The sequence below is a fragment of the Pan paniscus genome, chromosome 9 (genome assembly GCF_029289425.2).
Source record: "Pan paniscus chromosome 9, NHGRI_mPanPan1-v2.0_pri, whole genome shotgun sequence".
Lineage (NCBI taxonomy): Eukaryota > Metazoa > Chordata > Mammalia > Primates > Hominidae > Pan > Pan paniscus.
The window spans coordinates 11,125,922-11,141,758 of record NC_073258.2 but is presented as its reverse complement, the minus strand read 5'-3'; the positions used below and the strand labels follow the sequence as shown (position 1 = coordinate 11,141,758).

The 15,837-nt window shown below is 52.0% G+C and overlaps 1 protein-coding gene across 9 annotated transcripts in view; it reads left to right on the top strand.

Annotated features, from left to right (window-relative positions):
• The window catches only part of DENND2B (DENN domain containing 2B), a 178,087-nt gene that overhangs the window by 160,551 nt on the left and 1,699 nt on the right, over positions 1-15,837 (top strand). For all 9 annotated transcript variants that reach the window (XM_063608370.1, XM_034932101.3, XM_055094080.2 and 6 more), the window contains 9 exons: positions 22-91; positions 3,049-3,126; positions 3,678-3,818; positions 8,183-8,331; positions 11,505-11,682; positions 11,921-11,962; positions 13,249-13,360; positions 14,219-14,458; positions 15,336-15,422. In XM_063608370.1, coding sequence (XP_063464440.1) covers positions 22-91; positions 3,049-3,126; positions 3,678-3,818; positions 8,183-8,331; positions 11,505-11,682; positions 11,921-11,962; positions 13,249-13,360; positions 14,219-14,458; positions 15,336-15,422 — 1,097 coding nt within the window. The remainder of the gene's footprint in view (positions 1-21; positions 92-3,048; positions 3,127-3,677; positions 3,819-8,182; positions 8,332-11,504; positions 11,683-11,920; positions 11,963-13,248; positions 13,361-14,218; positions 14,459-15,335; positions 15,423-15,837) is intronic.

Genomic DNA, 15,837 nt, shown 5'->3' with positions numbered 1-15,837 from the left:
CCAGACCTCTCTTTGTTCCAGTGAGACCTTTTCTTTCATGCTGACTGGGGAAGATGGCAGCAGACGCTTTGGCTACTGCAGGCGCTTACTGGTGAGTGAGGCCATTCGGTCCTCAGGCCGGCAGGCAGGGGATAGGCCAGGGTGGGTGTGTGTGTGTGTGTGTGCCCTTCTGCAATTTTAGCTTGTATGAAATCCTATGTTATGCTTCCTGAGGCCACCCCGAACCCCCTGCCAACACACACACTTTCACAGGTGAGGCCACCCTGGGAGAGCAGGGCTCAGAGTGGTGCTTCTGAGGGGGCCTTAGGATCGGAGATTATCTGGAATAAGGGGAGGGAGTGGGTTTTCATGTCTTTTTAGTTTTTCTCTACTTTTTTGTCATTTCCCTTGGGATCATGGGCTCTGATTGCTGGTCTCTGGTTGCAGGATCGAATCGCCCCCAGCAGTATGTGTATATGCATCAGATTAGGTGAGGGACAACCTTCCTCACCCCCATACCTGGCCAGCCTGTAGTGGGGAGGAGGCCTGTCTGTGGTGTGGTGGGGCTGGAGATTGGGCAGGGACAGAGACATACCTTCTCTGGGAATCTGAGAGAGATACCTTGAATCTAGGGGAAAGGGATTGGGTTTTGAAAATGTTAGCCATTTTGTAAAGAGAAGTCCCTCACCATTTCCCTTCCCATTAGTCCTGGGAAATAGATTGGGTAGAGGCTCAGAGCCTGGCCCCTGCTGCACTCCCAGCTTGGAGCTACTGGGTTGTTGACAATGTTTTGGGGTTTCCAGGCCTTAGCAAGAGAAAGCCTCCCCAGATACCAGTCTAAGGGTAGATGAAGGGGGCAGGAGCCCTGAAGGAAGGATTTGGGGCCAGTTATTCATTCATTCAGAAACACTTATCATCCCTTATCAGAAGCCCTGACCTATTGAGAGTCAGGCACGTGCTCATATAAAGATGAGTTTAACATGGATCTCCCTCTCGAGGAACTTTAGATGGCCTGTTACAGGAGATTGGACTTTCAACACAGGAGGGAAGGGCCAAGGGAATAAGAGGGAATAAATGTTGTTTAGAACCTGTCACATTCCAAGCTAGATGCTTCAAGTATGTCTTTTAAAAGAAAATGATCACAATAGCCCATGGGTTATTATTATCCCTGATCCATAGATTGAGAAGTCAAAACTCAGAAGTAGAATGACTTGCCCAAGGTCATACAGAACCAGAAGGGAAGTCATTTGTCACCAATTTGTACTCTTGGATCACCCCCAGAGGATGGACTGGGGAGAGGGGGTGTGGGGAGGTAGAATGCCCATGGAGGGGCAAAGGGCATATGCACAGGAGTGATGCCAGGTGGTGAGCCAGGCAGAGGCCAGCACGCCTCTGGCCGCCTGGGCCTCCCAGGCTTGGAAGGAGTGTTGCGAAGGCTGCCTTTGCTGGAACATAGATGGAGCAGAGCTGCTCCTTTGCAGTGGGGCTGCTGCCCCCAGGGAAGAGCGTGTTTGTCCTGGCGTGCTCAGAGAGGGCCTGGGCTGGGTCTCTGCCAAGGGGGCTGGCACTAGCTCGGCATTCCTGCAGATTGGACACAATGATTCTAACCCAAATCCCACATACTTGATTTAATCACTTGGGGCTTTAGGGGAGGCGGGGGAGAGGGAAAGAGACAGGAGTGAGTTTCAGGCCTAATATGGACAAAAACAGATTCTGCCTTCTCTTTAGATCTGTGACGTGTGGCCAGCAGGTTTGGAGACTGAAATATGAAATAGCCCCATCTGCATTTGCTTAGCAGCCTGCATGAGGGGCCAGCACCTGCTGCTCTGCTCCCTCCCCACTCGGACTTGCCAGGCCCTCCAGGCCTCTGAGTCCTGCTGGAGAAGGCACTGCAGCCTGCATGGGGGCTCCGGGCCTGGGAGCTCTCATTGCATGTCTCCCCTTTAGCTACCCACCTTTTTTTTTTTTTTGAGACAGAGTTTCACTCTTGTTGCCCAGGCTGGAAGTACAATGGTGTGATCTCGGCTCACTGCAACCTCCACCTCCCGGGTTCAAGCGATTCTCCTGCCTTAGCCTCCTAAGTAGCTGGGATTACAGGCGCATGCCACTATGACCGGCTAATTTTGTATTTTTAGTGGAGATGGGGTTTCTCCATGTTGGTCAGGCTGGTCTCGAACTCCCAACCTCAGGTGATCCACCTCCCTTGGCCTCCCAAAGTGCTGGAATTACAGGCGTGAGCCACCGCGCCCGGCCATGCCTACCTTTTAAGTCCCATTCTTCTTTTGCTCCTTTACTCCATAGCAAACCTCTACCCAGTGTCTTTGTTTTCTTTCCTTCCTGTCAGAAAGCAGCAGGCTTTAGGGGTAAGACAGCCAAACAGGGCCAAAGCAAACTCTTGGCTCCACAGCTTCTAGATAGGTGGCCTTAGGCAATGGCTTTATCTTTTTGAACTCAGTTGCCTCATCTATAAAGGGGATAATAATCCCTCTCTCACAAATCTCTTGTAAAGTTCCAAGCCCAGGAGTCAGGTATAGCAAATGTTCCATAAATAGTAGCTCCCATCTCTTGTTTTCAGTTTGCTCTCTTAGAATGGAGGTGGATCAAGAAAGGGAGAAAAGAAGCAAAAAAAGGAATGGTATGCCGAATGTGCCCTGTGGGGCTAGAAAGCTACAATGGCTCGCTCCTAAGGATGTACCCTAGTCCTTCCCATCTGCTGGGGTCCCAGCCTCAGGGATATGAATCCACAGATACCCTGTAGCCTCTGCCAAACTGCTTTGCCCTTTGCCAGCCCCTGTCGGCGTCCTCCTGGGAGGAAGGGTGGAGCCTGTGTGGAGCCTGGCAGGAGCCTGGTACCTGGTGCTGGGAGACCCTGCAGAGCTGAGGCCTGTCCTGAGAGTGGTGGCTGTTCCTTCAGGGCTCTGGTTGCAGAGAGGTTTAGAGGAGGCTTAGAGTCTTCCTCCACTAGAAGGGCAGTCCTTACTCCTCCGTTCCCAAGGAAAAGGAGCCAGAAATGGTAATCATGCATTCTCTGTGTCTGTCTCTCTCCTCCTCCTCCTTGTCCTGGCCCAGCCAAGTGGGAAAGGGCCCCGGTTGCCAGAGGTGTACTGTGTCATCAGCCGCCTTGGCTGCTTCGGCTTGTTTTCCAAGGTAAGAGGCTCTGGCAGGCTTCCCTCCCCGTCCCCCAGCTGACAGCTCCCACAGGAGTATCTGCAGCCAGCTTAGATGAGAAAACCACCTGTGACTGTGAGCGAGCGGGAGACAGAATGCAGGAGCAAGTACCAGTGAGCTCTCTGACACCCTCCCATTCCCCAGCCTGGTTCTCTACCCAGCTGGCTGGCATTTCCCCAGCTCCTGTGCTGGCAGTGTCTGCCTCTGTCACAGCCCACCCTGGGCCCTGGGCAGAGCCAGAGTCCTTGGGGAAGCAGGAGCGCCCAGGGAGCTGACTCTTGGTTGGTATTTCCTTTGCCCAGCTACTCCGCTCTTGGGGACTGAAGCAAGGCCAGTTAGGGAACAGAGGAGTCACTGAGTGCCAAGGAAAACGGGAAGGGTAGAGTGTGCAGATCCTGGCAAGACCACCTTCCCGTCTCCCAGCTTCTGGGCTAGCCTGGTCAGATGCTTGGCTGCCCTCTTCTCTGCCAGGAGGGGGAAGGGCAGTGCCCTGACACCCTTCCTCTTTGGGCTGCTGGCGGTGGGCACAGGTCCTAGATGAGGTGGAGCGCCGGCGTGGGATCTCTGCTGCATTGGTCTATCCTTTCATGAGAAGTCTCATGGAGTCGCCCTTCCCAGCCCCAGGGAAGACCATCAAAGTGAAGACATTCCTGCCAGGTGCTGGCAATGAGGTAGGGATTTCTGCACCCTCTTCTCTCGGGCTACGGGCTGGGGTGGCAGGAGGACCATGCTGGCCAAGGTCGTAGTCTTTGGGGGATGCAGAGCACGGTCCCTCCTTGCTCAACCATGTCGGTGTACCCCATCACTAGGGACCAAAACAGCAAACAATAGGAATGTACATGTTGTCCAGCCCTCTGTTCCTCCCAGGGGCCTTCCCTGACCCATTTGGACTAAACTGCATTCCACCTGCCTTCCTTTTGTTCATTCATTGAACAGTTACTGAATGTGTGCCATCTCACAATCAGGGATTGCGCCAGACCTCAGAGCAGAGTCAGAGTTAGAGGGACGTGGCTCTGTCCTCATGAAGTTTGTAGTCTAGTGGGAGATACTGCTATTATAAACACTTTTACATATAAATAGATAATTCCTAAATGTGTTACAAGCCAAGTGAAAGCACAGGACCTTATGAGAGTGTGAAACAGGGGAGTCTGCTTTAAATAAGGGGCCAGGGAAGGTCTCCTCTGAGAAAGTAACACTTTAACAGAGACCTAAGTGGTGAGTGGGGGCAACTAAATGAAGCAGGAGGAGGGAGATGGAAAGAGAAGGATATGAATGGGAGAAGATTATTCCAAGTAGAGGAACCAGCATCTGCAAAGGCAAAAGCTGGGCAAGTGCAAATGCTGGTCAGAGGGTTGATGGGGTTGGGGTAGAGGGGTGGGTTGGCAGGCAAGAACCCAATCACGATGTCCCTGCTAGGCCAAGTTAAGGATTTGGGGTTTTATCTAAAGCAGGGGTATGATAAGATCTGATGTATGTTTTCATTTCATTTTATTTTTTTGAGACAGGGTCTCACTCTGCCACCCATATTGTGCAGTGGTGCTGGAGTGCAGTGGTGCTATCATGGCTCACTGCAGCCTCACCCTCCCGGGCTCAAGCGATCCTCCCACTTCAGCCTCCTGAGTAGCTGGGACTACAGGCGTGCACCACCAAACCCAGCTGACTTTTGTATTTTCTATAGAGACAGGGTTTCACCCTGTTGCCCAGGCTGGTCTTGAACTCCTGGACTCAAGCAATCCTCCCACCTCCCCCTCCCAAACTGTAGGGACTACAGGCGTGAGCCACCTGTGGCCAGCTGATACATGTATTCAAAGCCCACTGTGGCTGCCATGTAGATAATGGTCGGAGTGAAAACAGGGAGACCAGCAGGTATACTGTTGCGGCACTACGGGTAAGAGATGATGGCAGCTTTGGATTAAGATGTGGTAGAACAGGGGAAGGGAAGTAGATGGATTTTAGAATTAGGACCAATAGCACTTTGTGTTTGATTGTAAATAGGGAGTAGTTGTTACAGACTGTAAGGCTGACTCCCAGTTTTCTGGCTGGAGCCCCAGGCTAGATGATGGAGCCACGTACTGAGATGGGAGCTCGTGAAGGAGAAGCAGGTAATGAGGAGGAAGAGCAAGAGTCCAAATGTGTACATGTCAAGTTTGAGATGCCCATGAGACCCCCAAAAGAAGGTATTTAGTAGCAAAGACTGTAAATAGGGAAGAGAAGAGAGCCCAGTATGGGGTCCTTCTCAGTCCTGGGGAACCCCAACGTGCAGAGGCCCTGCAGGAGAGGAACACTCAGGAGAGGACTGCGGCTCGGGAGCACCTCAAAAAGGAAGCTGTGATCCGGATCAGGAACCACCAAGAGGTCAGGATGAGGCGTGGCAAGATCTTGACAAGTACAGGGGCCCAGAAGTTGGGCTGGAGTGAGTTGAGAAGTGATAGGTGTGAGGAAGTGGAAACAGCCTGTGTAGACATCTTCTCAAGATTGCATGGCCGTGGAGAGAAATAGGGAAGAGGGCAGCAATTGAAATGTGGAACTAGGGAAGCTTGTTAGGGATGGTTGTTTGTATGCTGGTGGGAATGGCTGCCAGAGGAAGAGGTCTGAGCTGCAGGAGGAGGAGGGGCTAGCAGAGAGTACTGAGAAGATGTGGGTGTTAGGCTCCATGGAGGGCTTGGTGTTTATTAGGAGAGGAGGGAGTGGCTTAGTAGATTTTGGATTCTCTTCTGATGGCTTTGCTTTTCTCAAAGTAGAAAAGGTCAGACCGGGCACCGTGGCTCATGTGCTTGTAATCCCAGCACGTTGGGAGGCTGAGGCGGGGGGAATCACTTGAGGTCAGGAGTTCGAGACCAGCCTGGCCAACATGTTGAAACCCTGTCTCTTCCAAAAATACAAAAAAAAAAAATTGCCAGGTGTGGTGGCGCATGCCTGTAATCCCAGCCACTCGGGAGGCTGAGGCAGGAGAATCTCTTGAACTCGGGAGGTGAAGATTGTAGTGAGTCAAGATTGCACCACTGCACTCCAGCCTGGGCGACAAAGCGAGACTCCATCTCAAAAAAATATATATGTCAAAATAGAAAAGGTCATCCTTTGAGAGTAAGAGGTGGATGTTGGGTTCTAGGAGAGGGAAGAATAAATAAATTAGTTGTAGAGAGTGGGAGAGGGACTGACCAAAAAAGCATACCAGGCTTGCTGAGCAGTGGCAAATCCTAGCCTGAGGGCTTTCTCCTCGCCTCTTTTCTCCCCTTCATTTAGAGGAACTTTAGGCTTCATGGTGGCTGTGGGGCACAGGATAGGGGACCCTTCCCTTATAGCCCAGCATCATGCCTGGGAGCTCTTCATGGTCTGGCCCTGGCCACCTCGCTGGGCTCTCGTCTTCTGACTTGATACTTAGTGTTCCCTCAACCCTACTTCCTTTTGCCTAGAAGACACTTCTCTTCTTTTCTCTTTGGGGAGTCAAGTACCTTGTGCTCTGAGAGGCTTCCCTGACCTCTCCCCACCCACATGAGCTTGGCTGCCCTTCTAGATGTCCTGCCTGTCCCTGTGCAGATGTTGGTCACATCTGCCTCTGTCCTGACACTGGACTCCCAGGCTGTAACTGCTCAGCTCCTTCAGCCCCCTGGGCTTGATCTCCTTGAAGGCAGGGATGCATGGAACAAGGCCGGGAGTGGGAGCGGCCTGTGTGAATTCTCAATCCCTGGGGGAAGGGGGAGGGTTGGGCCCCAGGGACAGTAGGGACTGGGGCTGGGTGCTAGAAAGCAGAGCCTGTTGGGCTGCATGCAGGGAACTTGCGAATTTTGGGGCGGGGACAGGGCCTGGAGCAGGTATAAAGGGCTCTGGCATCATTGTGGTACTTCTTTCTGTGAGCCCACATTCACTGACCATTTGGGGTGTACCCAGCATCTGGCGGATCACTGGGCCTTCTGGGAGTACACCATCAGGTGGGAGAGACAGTGGACACAGACCGTTACCGTGCCCTGTGCCCATTTTGCTGCTTCTCTGGGCCCAGAAGGATGGATGCTGAGTTAGGAGTTAGAACTCCTTCACTTGCTTAGACTCTGAGGAACAAATGAGATGACGTGGGTATAAAAACTCCTTGTAAAGCATTACCTTTGATGCCATGGGGCAATGAGAGAGAACTGGTTTCTCACCCTAGTTTTCAGGAGGCCTGCACATCTATGCTGCACACACATGCTGCGGGACCGAGGAGGAGGCCAGGCAGACCCCAGGGACAGCTGCTTTGGCACGGCCTGAGCGTCAGCAGTTCCTCCTGCCCTCACCGCTGGAGTCACTCACTACCTTCCACCCCTGTGACTCCCCCAGAGAAGTGGCTCTCTGAGCTGTGGCACTCACCTTGGGAGCAGCCTTTGGAGGAAAGAGGGCCAGGCCTGGCCCTGATAAGAGTCCTGCTTCCTGGCAAGGTTGCAGAATGGCCAGCCCTTTGCTTGTGTTTTCCTTGTGCCTGGCACGGGACTTAGGGTGATGGAGATAAAGGCCAGGATAGCAGGACAAACAGCCTCTGGAAGGAAACTCTTTCTGCAGGAAAGGGAGGGGGACAGGGCAACAAGGACCCCAGCATTGCCCTTCCAGAGGCAATGGCAGGGATTAGAGTCCTGGGATGCGGAGATGCCTGGAGAGCAGTGGGGTCTAGTCAGCATTGAGGGCTTAGACCTTTGTCTGGGGAGGTGGGCAGGAGGACCCTAGAGATGTGGCTGTGTGGTTCCCTTCCTCTCCCTATCTCTTAAGAGCAGTCAGCTGTCCTCTCTTTCTGAGGTCCCAATGGATGGCCCCTCAACTCCTTCCTTCTGGAGTCTTCCCCGCTTTCACAGGCAGCCCTCTTGCCCACAGGCTGGGTGTTCGAGTGCTATGAGAGCAGAGCTGTAGTCCGAGGGATGGAGAAGAGGGGTTTACTGCATAGCAGGGTAGACGAGAGACCTGGAAAAGATCAGGTTGGAAGGGGAAAGCAGCCTCCAGTTGCTTCGTGGAGGGCTGGAGGGCAGCACCCACTTGGCTGGCCCCAGCCCACTTTCCCATCGCTCTCCTGCAGGTGTTAGAGCTGCGGCGGCCCATGGACTCAAGGCTGGAGCACGTGGACTTTGAGTGCCTTTTTACCTGCCTCAGTGTGCGCCAGCTCATCCGAATCTTTGCCTCACTGCTGCTGGAGCGCCGGGTCATTTTTGTGGCAGATAAGCTCAGGTAGGGCCCAGCCGGGCAAGGAAGCAGAAGGGAGGGGGGAAGGCACGCCCACAAGCGAATCAGCAAGTGTTCAGGAGCCTAAGCATGCGCCGGAGACCAGTGCTGGAGTGGGGCTGTGCGTAGGGAGATGGAAGACTAGGTGGAAAGGTAGCACCCCTGTGTGGGTGAGGGAGCAGGGTTTGGGAGCACACAGATGGCAGGATTGAGAACCCTGTGGAGGGCTTGGCCTGAGGGGAGAGGGAGGGACATTTCTTCCTTTGCAACAGCCAAGACTGTGCAGGTGCCGGGTTATGTAAAGGGGAAAGGTTAAGAAATTGAGATTTTTGGCGGATGGTTGCATTTCTTCTGGAGGGGGAGGCAAAGCCATCTCAATGGGATGCTGAGTTTGAGGAAAGAGCTGCTGTGAGGAAGGGGCAAGAGCACTGACCGGGGACAGTGTGAGGAATGCTGAGCCAGCCAGCGAGGGTCCTGTGGAGGGTGTCCCCTGGAGAAAGCAACTGCAGTGGCCCAGGGCTGGGCAATGGGAGGGCTGGGGAGAAGGATGCGATGGGGGCATTGAGGTGCAGAGAGGAGAGTGGGTGAGGAAGGCTGGCCAGCCCACACCGGGAAACAGATGATGTGCAGGGCCTGGAGGTGCCAGGGAAGTGGGGGAGCTAGTTTAGGAGGAGTAAGAAAAGAGCTGGATGGGTCACAGGTCTTGGTCTGAAATGCTGGCATTTATGATTTTAGAGGTAGAGGTGTCGAGAAGGTCTGGTGGTGGCCATGGGAGGGGTGGCAGAAGTGATGGTCACTGGACGTGAGGCAGTTTAGGAAGTAAGAAGTCGGAGCTCTTCTAGACAGCCAAGGTTTAAAAAAGAAAAAAGTTTTAGGTCAGTGGTGGTTAGGGGGTGACACAGGCAAGGGACAAGTGATACGGCTCCGATGAGTGGAGGAACACTAGGGTTTTTGGTTCTTATGCTGGTTTAGATAAAACGACACCGACACACGTGGAGTGGTTTTAAGGAGCGGAGAGTTTAATAGGCAAGAAGGAAAGAAGAAAGGCAGAAAGAAGAAAGTACAGAGACAGAGGGAGAGAGGCTCCAAAGCCGAGAGAGGGAACCCCAAGTGCTGTGGATACCAGCCAGTTTTATAAGAAGGCTGGAGGAGGCGGTGTTTGATTTGCATAGCACTTAGGGGATTGGTTTGACCAGGCATGTCATTCACGTAGCCCCCCCTCCTCCGGAAGCTGGCCCTCCCATCCTAGCCTTTTAATATGCGAATGTAGGGCGCCTGATGTTCTACACACGTGGGAATATGCGGGGCAGCCATGCTGCTAGGCACCTGTGGGGGCAAGGGCAAGAGGACAACGGTGGGAATTGCCATGTTGGGTGGACCCAGTTTCTAATGGTCTGCATTTGCGTATCAAAGGTTGCCTGCCTGGCTGTAAGAGCCGGGGCTTTCTTTCTAGACAAGAAACGTTTTTGAGCTGCTTTAAAGGAAATGAGGTACAGTGGCTCACGCCTGTAATCCCAGCACTTTGGGAGGCCGAGGTGGGCAGATCACAAGGTCAAGAGATCGAGACTCTCCTGGCCAACATGGTGAAACCCTGTATTAGCTGTGCCTGTAGTCCCAGCTACTCAGGAGGCTGAGGCAGGAGAATTGCTTGAATCCAGGAGGTGGAGGTTGCAGTGAGTGGAGATTGTGCCACTGCACTCCAGCCTGGGAGTGAGACTCTGTCTCAAAATAAATAAATAAATAAAAATTTAAAAGTTTTTTTAAAAAAAGGAAACAAAAACTTTTCCTCTCTGCGTAAAATAATTTCTTAATAAGTCCTACAACAACAGGATGGGTTATTGGCAACATGTTACATATTGTTTTGGTCAAAGAATCCATCCCAAAAAGTGGTTTCTCTAGAGTGGTCATTTGGACATTGATTAAGCCACCTTAAATGTCAGGTGCTCAGAGGAGGGCAGTGAAGGAAAATCCCCGTTCTGGTTTGTCCTCCAATAAGTCCTGAATCCCTGGGGTATTTCCTTCCGCATGTATGAGGGAGCAGTTGAGAGGAGCCCGAGAAAAGAACTCCCGATTGCCTTCAGAGGGACAGGAACGCAGGCCCATCCTCAGCCCAGGAGAAGAAAGGAGGAAGAAAAACCAGAGCTGCTGACTTTTCCATAGAGCACCAGGGTTTAGAAAGGAAAACTGCCCCTCACTTGTTCCCATCACAGCCTCAATGCTTCTGTGTCTCACAGTTCTAGGTGTTCTGTGGGCCCATCAGGCCCTTGTGAAGAAATCTAGCCCAACAGCTGGAATGAGCTGGGTACAGCAGTTCCAAGAGGCCCCTCCTGTGTGCCAGCCATGGTCATTGTCAGCCAACAAAGCCCCTGACTGCCCGGCTTTGGTGCCCTGGCCTGGCCTGACCTTAGTGGCCCCTAAGAGAGCCTGGACCATGAGGTTTCTTTTCCTGAAGGTTCTACCCTCTAATTCAGGGCTGAGCTTCCTCTTTGCCACCCTGCCCCCCCAGCCCAGCTCCCGTGGGGCTGTGAATACAGCTATTGTTTCCTGTGGTTGCAGCTGCCTCTGAGCACATTCCAGGACCATTCTGGGAGGGACGATCCCAAGGTCTTGTTCTTGGCCTGGCCGGGTATTCAAGTTCTGCCAATCTGGGGTCTTGGAAAAGATGTCCTTCCTGTTCTGCCTGGGGTCTGCCTCTGGCTGGAGAGGGGAGGGGTAGGTCCAGCCAGCTCATGATCCGTTGCTGATGTTTTAGGTTTTCCACAAGTTCTTTGTCCCTCTTGCCTAGTTCTGATGTGGGGTGCGAGAGGGTACCCACGATCTGCATTCACTGGCCCTAGGGGTTTACAAAACCTCCTGCCTCCTCAGCCACGGGCCCACTGATGTGCCCCCCAAACCCGAGACAGCCCTTTTCCAGATCTTTGTCAGATGACTGTCCTGCGGGTTGCTGCATACCTTCCTGGCTGTTTGCAGGTACAATTTCCCTAAGAGAGTAGCATTGTTGTCCTTGAGGCGCTACGCAGTGGGAAAGTGGGGACTTCACCAGTCTGCAGGGTCCCTGAGCCCCATTAGCATTTTTGTTGCACTGGGAGGTTTACGATCAAAGGCTGTCCTGAGCCTCCAGCGAGCTCTAAGTTCCTGGGCCTGGGCTCAGGTACTCTGTCTCTCTGTCTGCCCATCAGTACCCTCTCCAGCTGCTCCCACGCGGTGGTGGCCTTGCTCTACCCCTTCTCCTGGCAGCACACCTTCATTCCTGTCCTCCCGGCCTCCATGATTGACATCGTCTGCTGTCCCACCCCCTTCCTGGTTGGCCTGCTCTCCAGCTCCCTCCCCAAACTGAAGGAGCTGCCTGTGGAGGAGGTGGGCCACCGGGGGAACCAGCTGGGGGGAAGGGTGGAGGGGGAAGCAGGTGCTGGGATCTTACTTGTGGCCCCTCGGCCTCTTTACCAGGCTCTCATCCTTTCTCCCTGGGAGGTCTATCCCCGGCTGGAGTACTTCCTGTTTTCTGACCCTGGGAACCTGGGAGGTCTGGAGGCCTGGCAGAGGGCATTGCGGGACTCATGCCCTGAGCCACTCTGCTAATGACTCCTTTTCTCAGGCGCTGATGGTGAATCTGGGATCTGACCGATTCATCCGACAGGTAAGAGGGTGGGTGCTTGCTAGAGTTGGGCTCCTGAGCACCCTGCACCATCACACACACTACTCAACCTGTTTGTTGAGCTCTCTGGGTTCAGTACTACTCACAGACTAGTCAAGGATGGGGAGAAGCTGGTCTTGGAATCCTTGACCTTAGCAGGGTCTGCCTTTCCAGTGACATCATGAGCTTCTAGAAGGCAGTGTGGGAATTTGAAGAACACGGCCTGGGAGTCCATAGACTTGGCCACTGGACTTTGCCCCCTTTGAGCCACATGGTCTTAGGCCTCTAAATTCTTCTGAGCTCTAAAGGAGAGGTGGTGACAACACCTGCCTTGAAATGTTTGCTGGGGGTTATACAAATAACTATGTTTGTGTAACCCCCACATTGTTATGTAACGTACAGGTTTGCGATCATTGTTGTCAACTACAAAAAGCCTTTGTTAGTTGTGGAAACCCTCCTGGCTCTCTACAAAGGAGCACAACCCAATGCTCTCCCCTATGGAAATGTACCTATTGTCTGTTACACACCAGTGACGGAGCTGAGGACTCCCTGGGTACCAGGCATAGTGATGTGGACACAGAAACAGAGTATAGAGACGAAACAACAGTCTAACTTCATTCCTGAGACACAGGCTGGCCACAGTCCCCCTGCCCCAAGCCAACTGTGCCTCCTGCCTGGAGCTGAAGATGGAGGAATTGGGGAGACCTAATCAGAAACCCCTGGCTGGTCCTGGTCACAAAGGCCAGTGAATGCCACACTGGCTCTACCACCTTTTTTTTTTTTTTTTTTTTGGAGACAGGGTCTCACTGCCATCCAGGCTGGAGTGCAGTGGTACAGTCATGACACTGCAGCCTCGACCTCCCTGGGTTCAGGTGATCCTCCCCATGTCAGCCTAAGTAGCTGGGAGTACAGGTGCATGCCACCATACTTGACTAATTGTTTTTTTGTGTGTGTTTTGCAGATAGAGGGACCTGCTAAGTTGCCCAGGCTGGTCTCGAACTCCCTCCTGGGCTCAAGCGATCCTCCCACTCAGCCTCCCAAAGTGTTGGGATTACTGGCGTGAGCCACTGCGCCTGACCCTCTACCACTTTTAATCTCTGTAATCTTGGGCAAGTTTCTTAACCTTTCTGTGCTTCAGTTCCTCATCTTAAAATGAGGTTGATGATAGTTATGAGGGTTACTGGGAGAGATAAATGAGATTATCTACTCAGGCTCTTCTAACAGGTCTTAGCACATAGTAAGTGCTCAGTGTCAGCTATGATTGTCACTGTGCTTTCTTTCTCCTGCAGATGGACGACGAGGACACGTTGTTACCTAGGAAGTTACAGGCAGCTCTGGAGCAGGCTCTGGAGAGGAAGAATGAGCTGATCTCCCAGGACTCTGACAGCGACTCCGACGATGGTGAGAATAGTGCCCGGGCACGGTCAGCTCTGCTCCAGGCTCCCTCTGCTCTGGGTCAGGGCCCCATAGGGCCAGAACTCTGCCTCTGCACACCAAACCCTTTCTGGCTGATGAGGACCTTGGTCTCACTCTAGTGTCTTTTCTACCCCAGGTAGTTTAGGAAGGAAAACCCAAAGACATGTGGCAACCCCAAAGATACTTTCTGCTGACAGAAAACTAATTATTCCTCCTTCTGAGGCCTTGCCTCAAGCCATTGCAGGAGATGAAACGCACTTCCTCTTCCTTGGAAGCCAGAAAAATCACTTAGGGTGAGGGATATGATGAAAGTGGTGCTCTGGTTTCTACTTTAATTCATCCAGCAATTATGTTTCAACTTCCATGTTCAGAACATAGTTTCTGGCCTTCTGCAGCTCGTAGGCTAGTTACAAGGCTATGAGCACAAGAAAGCAAGCTTCCAGAGGCCGGGTGTGGTGGCTCACGCCTGTAATCTCAGCACTTGGGGAGGCCAAGGCGGGTGGATCACCTGAGGTCAGGAGTTTGAGACCAGCCTGGCCAACATGGTGAAACCCCATCTCTACTAAAAATACAAAAAGTGCACCTGTAATCCCAGCTACTTGGGAGGCTGAGGCAGGAGAATTGCTTGAACCCAGGAGGCGGAGGTTGCAATGAGCTGAGATGGCGCCATTGCGCTCTAACTTGGGCAACAAGAGTGAAACTCGGTCTCAAAAAGAGCTTCCAGAACAGAAGAGTGGTACTGGCTGGAAGTCTTGTTGGGGAGAGGAAGACTACACCAGGAAGATTGAGGAAGGCTTTGCAGGCTCTTGACCTGAACCTCAAAGATTTTCTTTTCCCTTCCAGAATGTAATACCCTCAATGGGCTGGTGTCGGAGGTGTTTATCCGGTTCTTTGTGGAGACCGTTGGGCACTACTCCCTCTTTCTGACACAGAGTGAGAAGGGAGAGAGGGCCTTTCAGCGAGAGGCCTTCCGCAAATCTGTGGCCTCCAAAAGCATCCGCCGCTTTCTTGAGGTTTTTATGGAGTCTCAGATGTTTGCTGGCTTCATCCAAGACAGGGAGCTAAGAAAGTGTCGGGCAAAGGGTAAGTCTTGGTTATCAGCTCTCTTCTCTAATTTTTTCACCCACAGCAGGGCTGAAGAACCAGGCACTATGATGGAAGCTCTTGGACATCAGCTAGGGCCAGGCCTCTTAACATCCCTTTACCTCTGTTAGAAACTTCAAGGTAGCATTCTTCTCCTCCGGTCCCAGTAAATGCCTTCACAAGGCTGTGCACAAGCTAAGCCACATGGCTTGAGGTAGGACTCGTCTCCACCTAGGAGCAGCATGCCATTGGTTGCCCACCCCCTCCTCAAAGAGAAGGATAGGAGAAAGCCCTTCTATCCAGAGAAAAGGAGCAGACTGAGCAATTTCGGGGGTTCTGAGAACCCAGGGGTTGGGAATTCCCTTAGAGAGCATTGGGCCAGCTGTCGTAGGTTGGTGGCAGTCTTCATTTAAGGCAGATGGTTATCTTGTTTTTTGCTATTTCATCAGCTCATTCGAGGGCTTTTTCATCTCATCACAATTTTTCTGTCTAACCTCAGGGTTAGTATTTCTTCTGTCCTCTAATACTATCCATTTAGTATAACAACCTTTTTGGAACAACATGGTAGAGTTGTCTGAAGGAAGCTAGAGATGTCCACTTGGGGCAGCTCTGAACTGAGAAGCAGCCTCCTCACCTAGTGCAGCTTGGGAATGTGCATGGGGAGGCAGGGTGGCAGCAGCAAACCCCGGCAAGATGTCACTAATGATCGCTTTGATGAGCCAGCCCGAATTCTAGTAAGATGCTCCTGCAAATTATCATCCCAGATGTTTTCTTTCTCCTTTTTTGGCATCTGTGCTCCATGGTTCCCTTCATGTAGGCCTCTCCTTCCCTTCCTCCAATGACTGTTCTCTTCCCTATGCCTGTTTCTTTTACCCAGGCCTTTTTGAGCAGCGAGTGGAGCAGTACTTAGAAGAACTCCCAGACACTGAGCAGAGTGGAATGAATAAGTTTCTCCGAGGTTTGGGTAAGTAGCCTTGTTACTGATGAGATAGATGTTCAGCAAGAAGGAAGGGGCTGGGAGATTTGTGTTCCCGAATACTCTAAATCAATGTCAACATGTGTTATACTGGGGCTGTAGACAGAACAGGATGTAGACATCCCATAGTGACTAGAAGGTTCTCAGCCAGAATTCCAAGGGCATTTTGCACAGTAGTGGTCCTTCAATATCTGTGGGGGATTGGTTCCTGGATACCCAAGGATACCAAAATCCACAGATGCTCAAGTCCCTTCTATAAAATGGCATAGTATTTGCATATAACCTGTGCACATCTTCCCATATACTTTAGATCATCTTTAGATTACTTATAATACCTAATATAATATAAATTTTGTTATTTTATTTATTGTATATTTTATTTATTTTATTTTAGAGGCAAGGT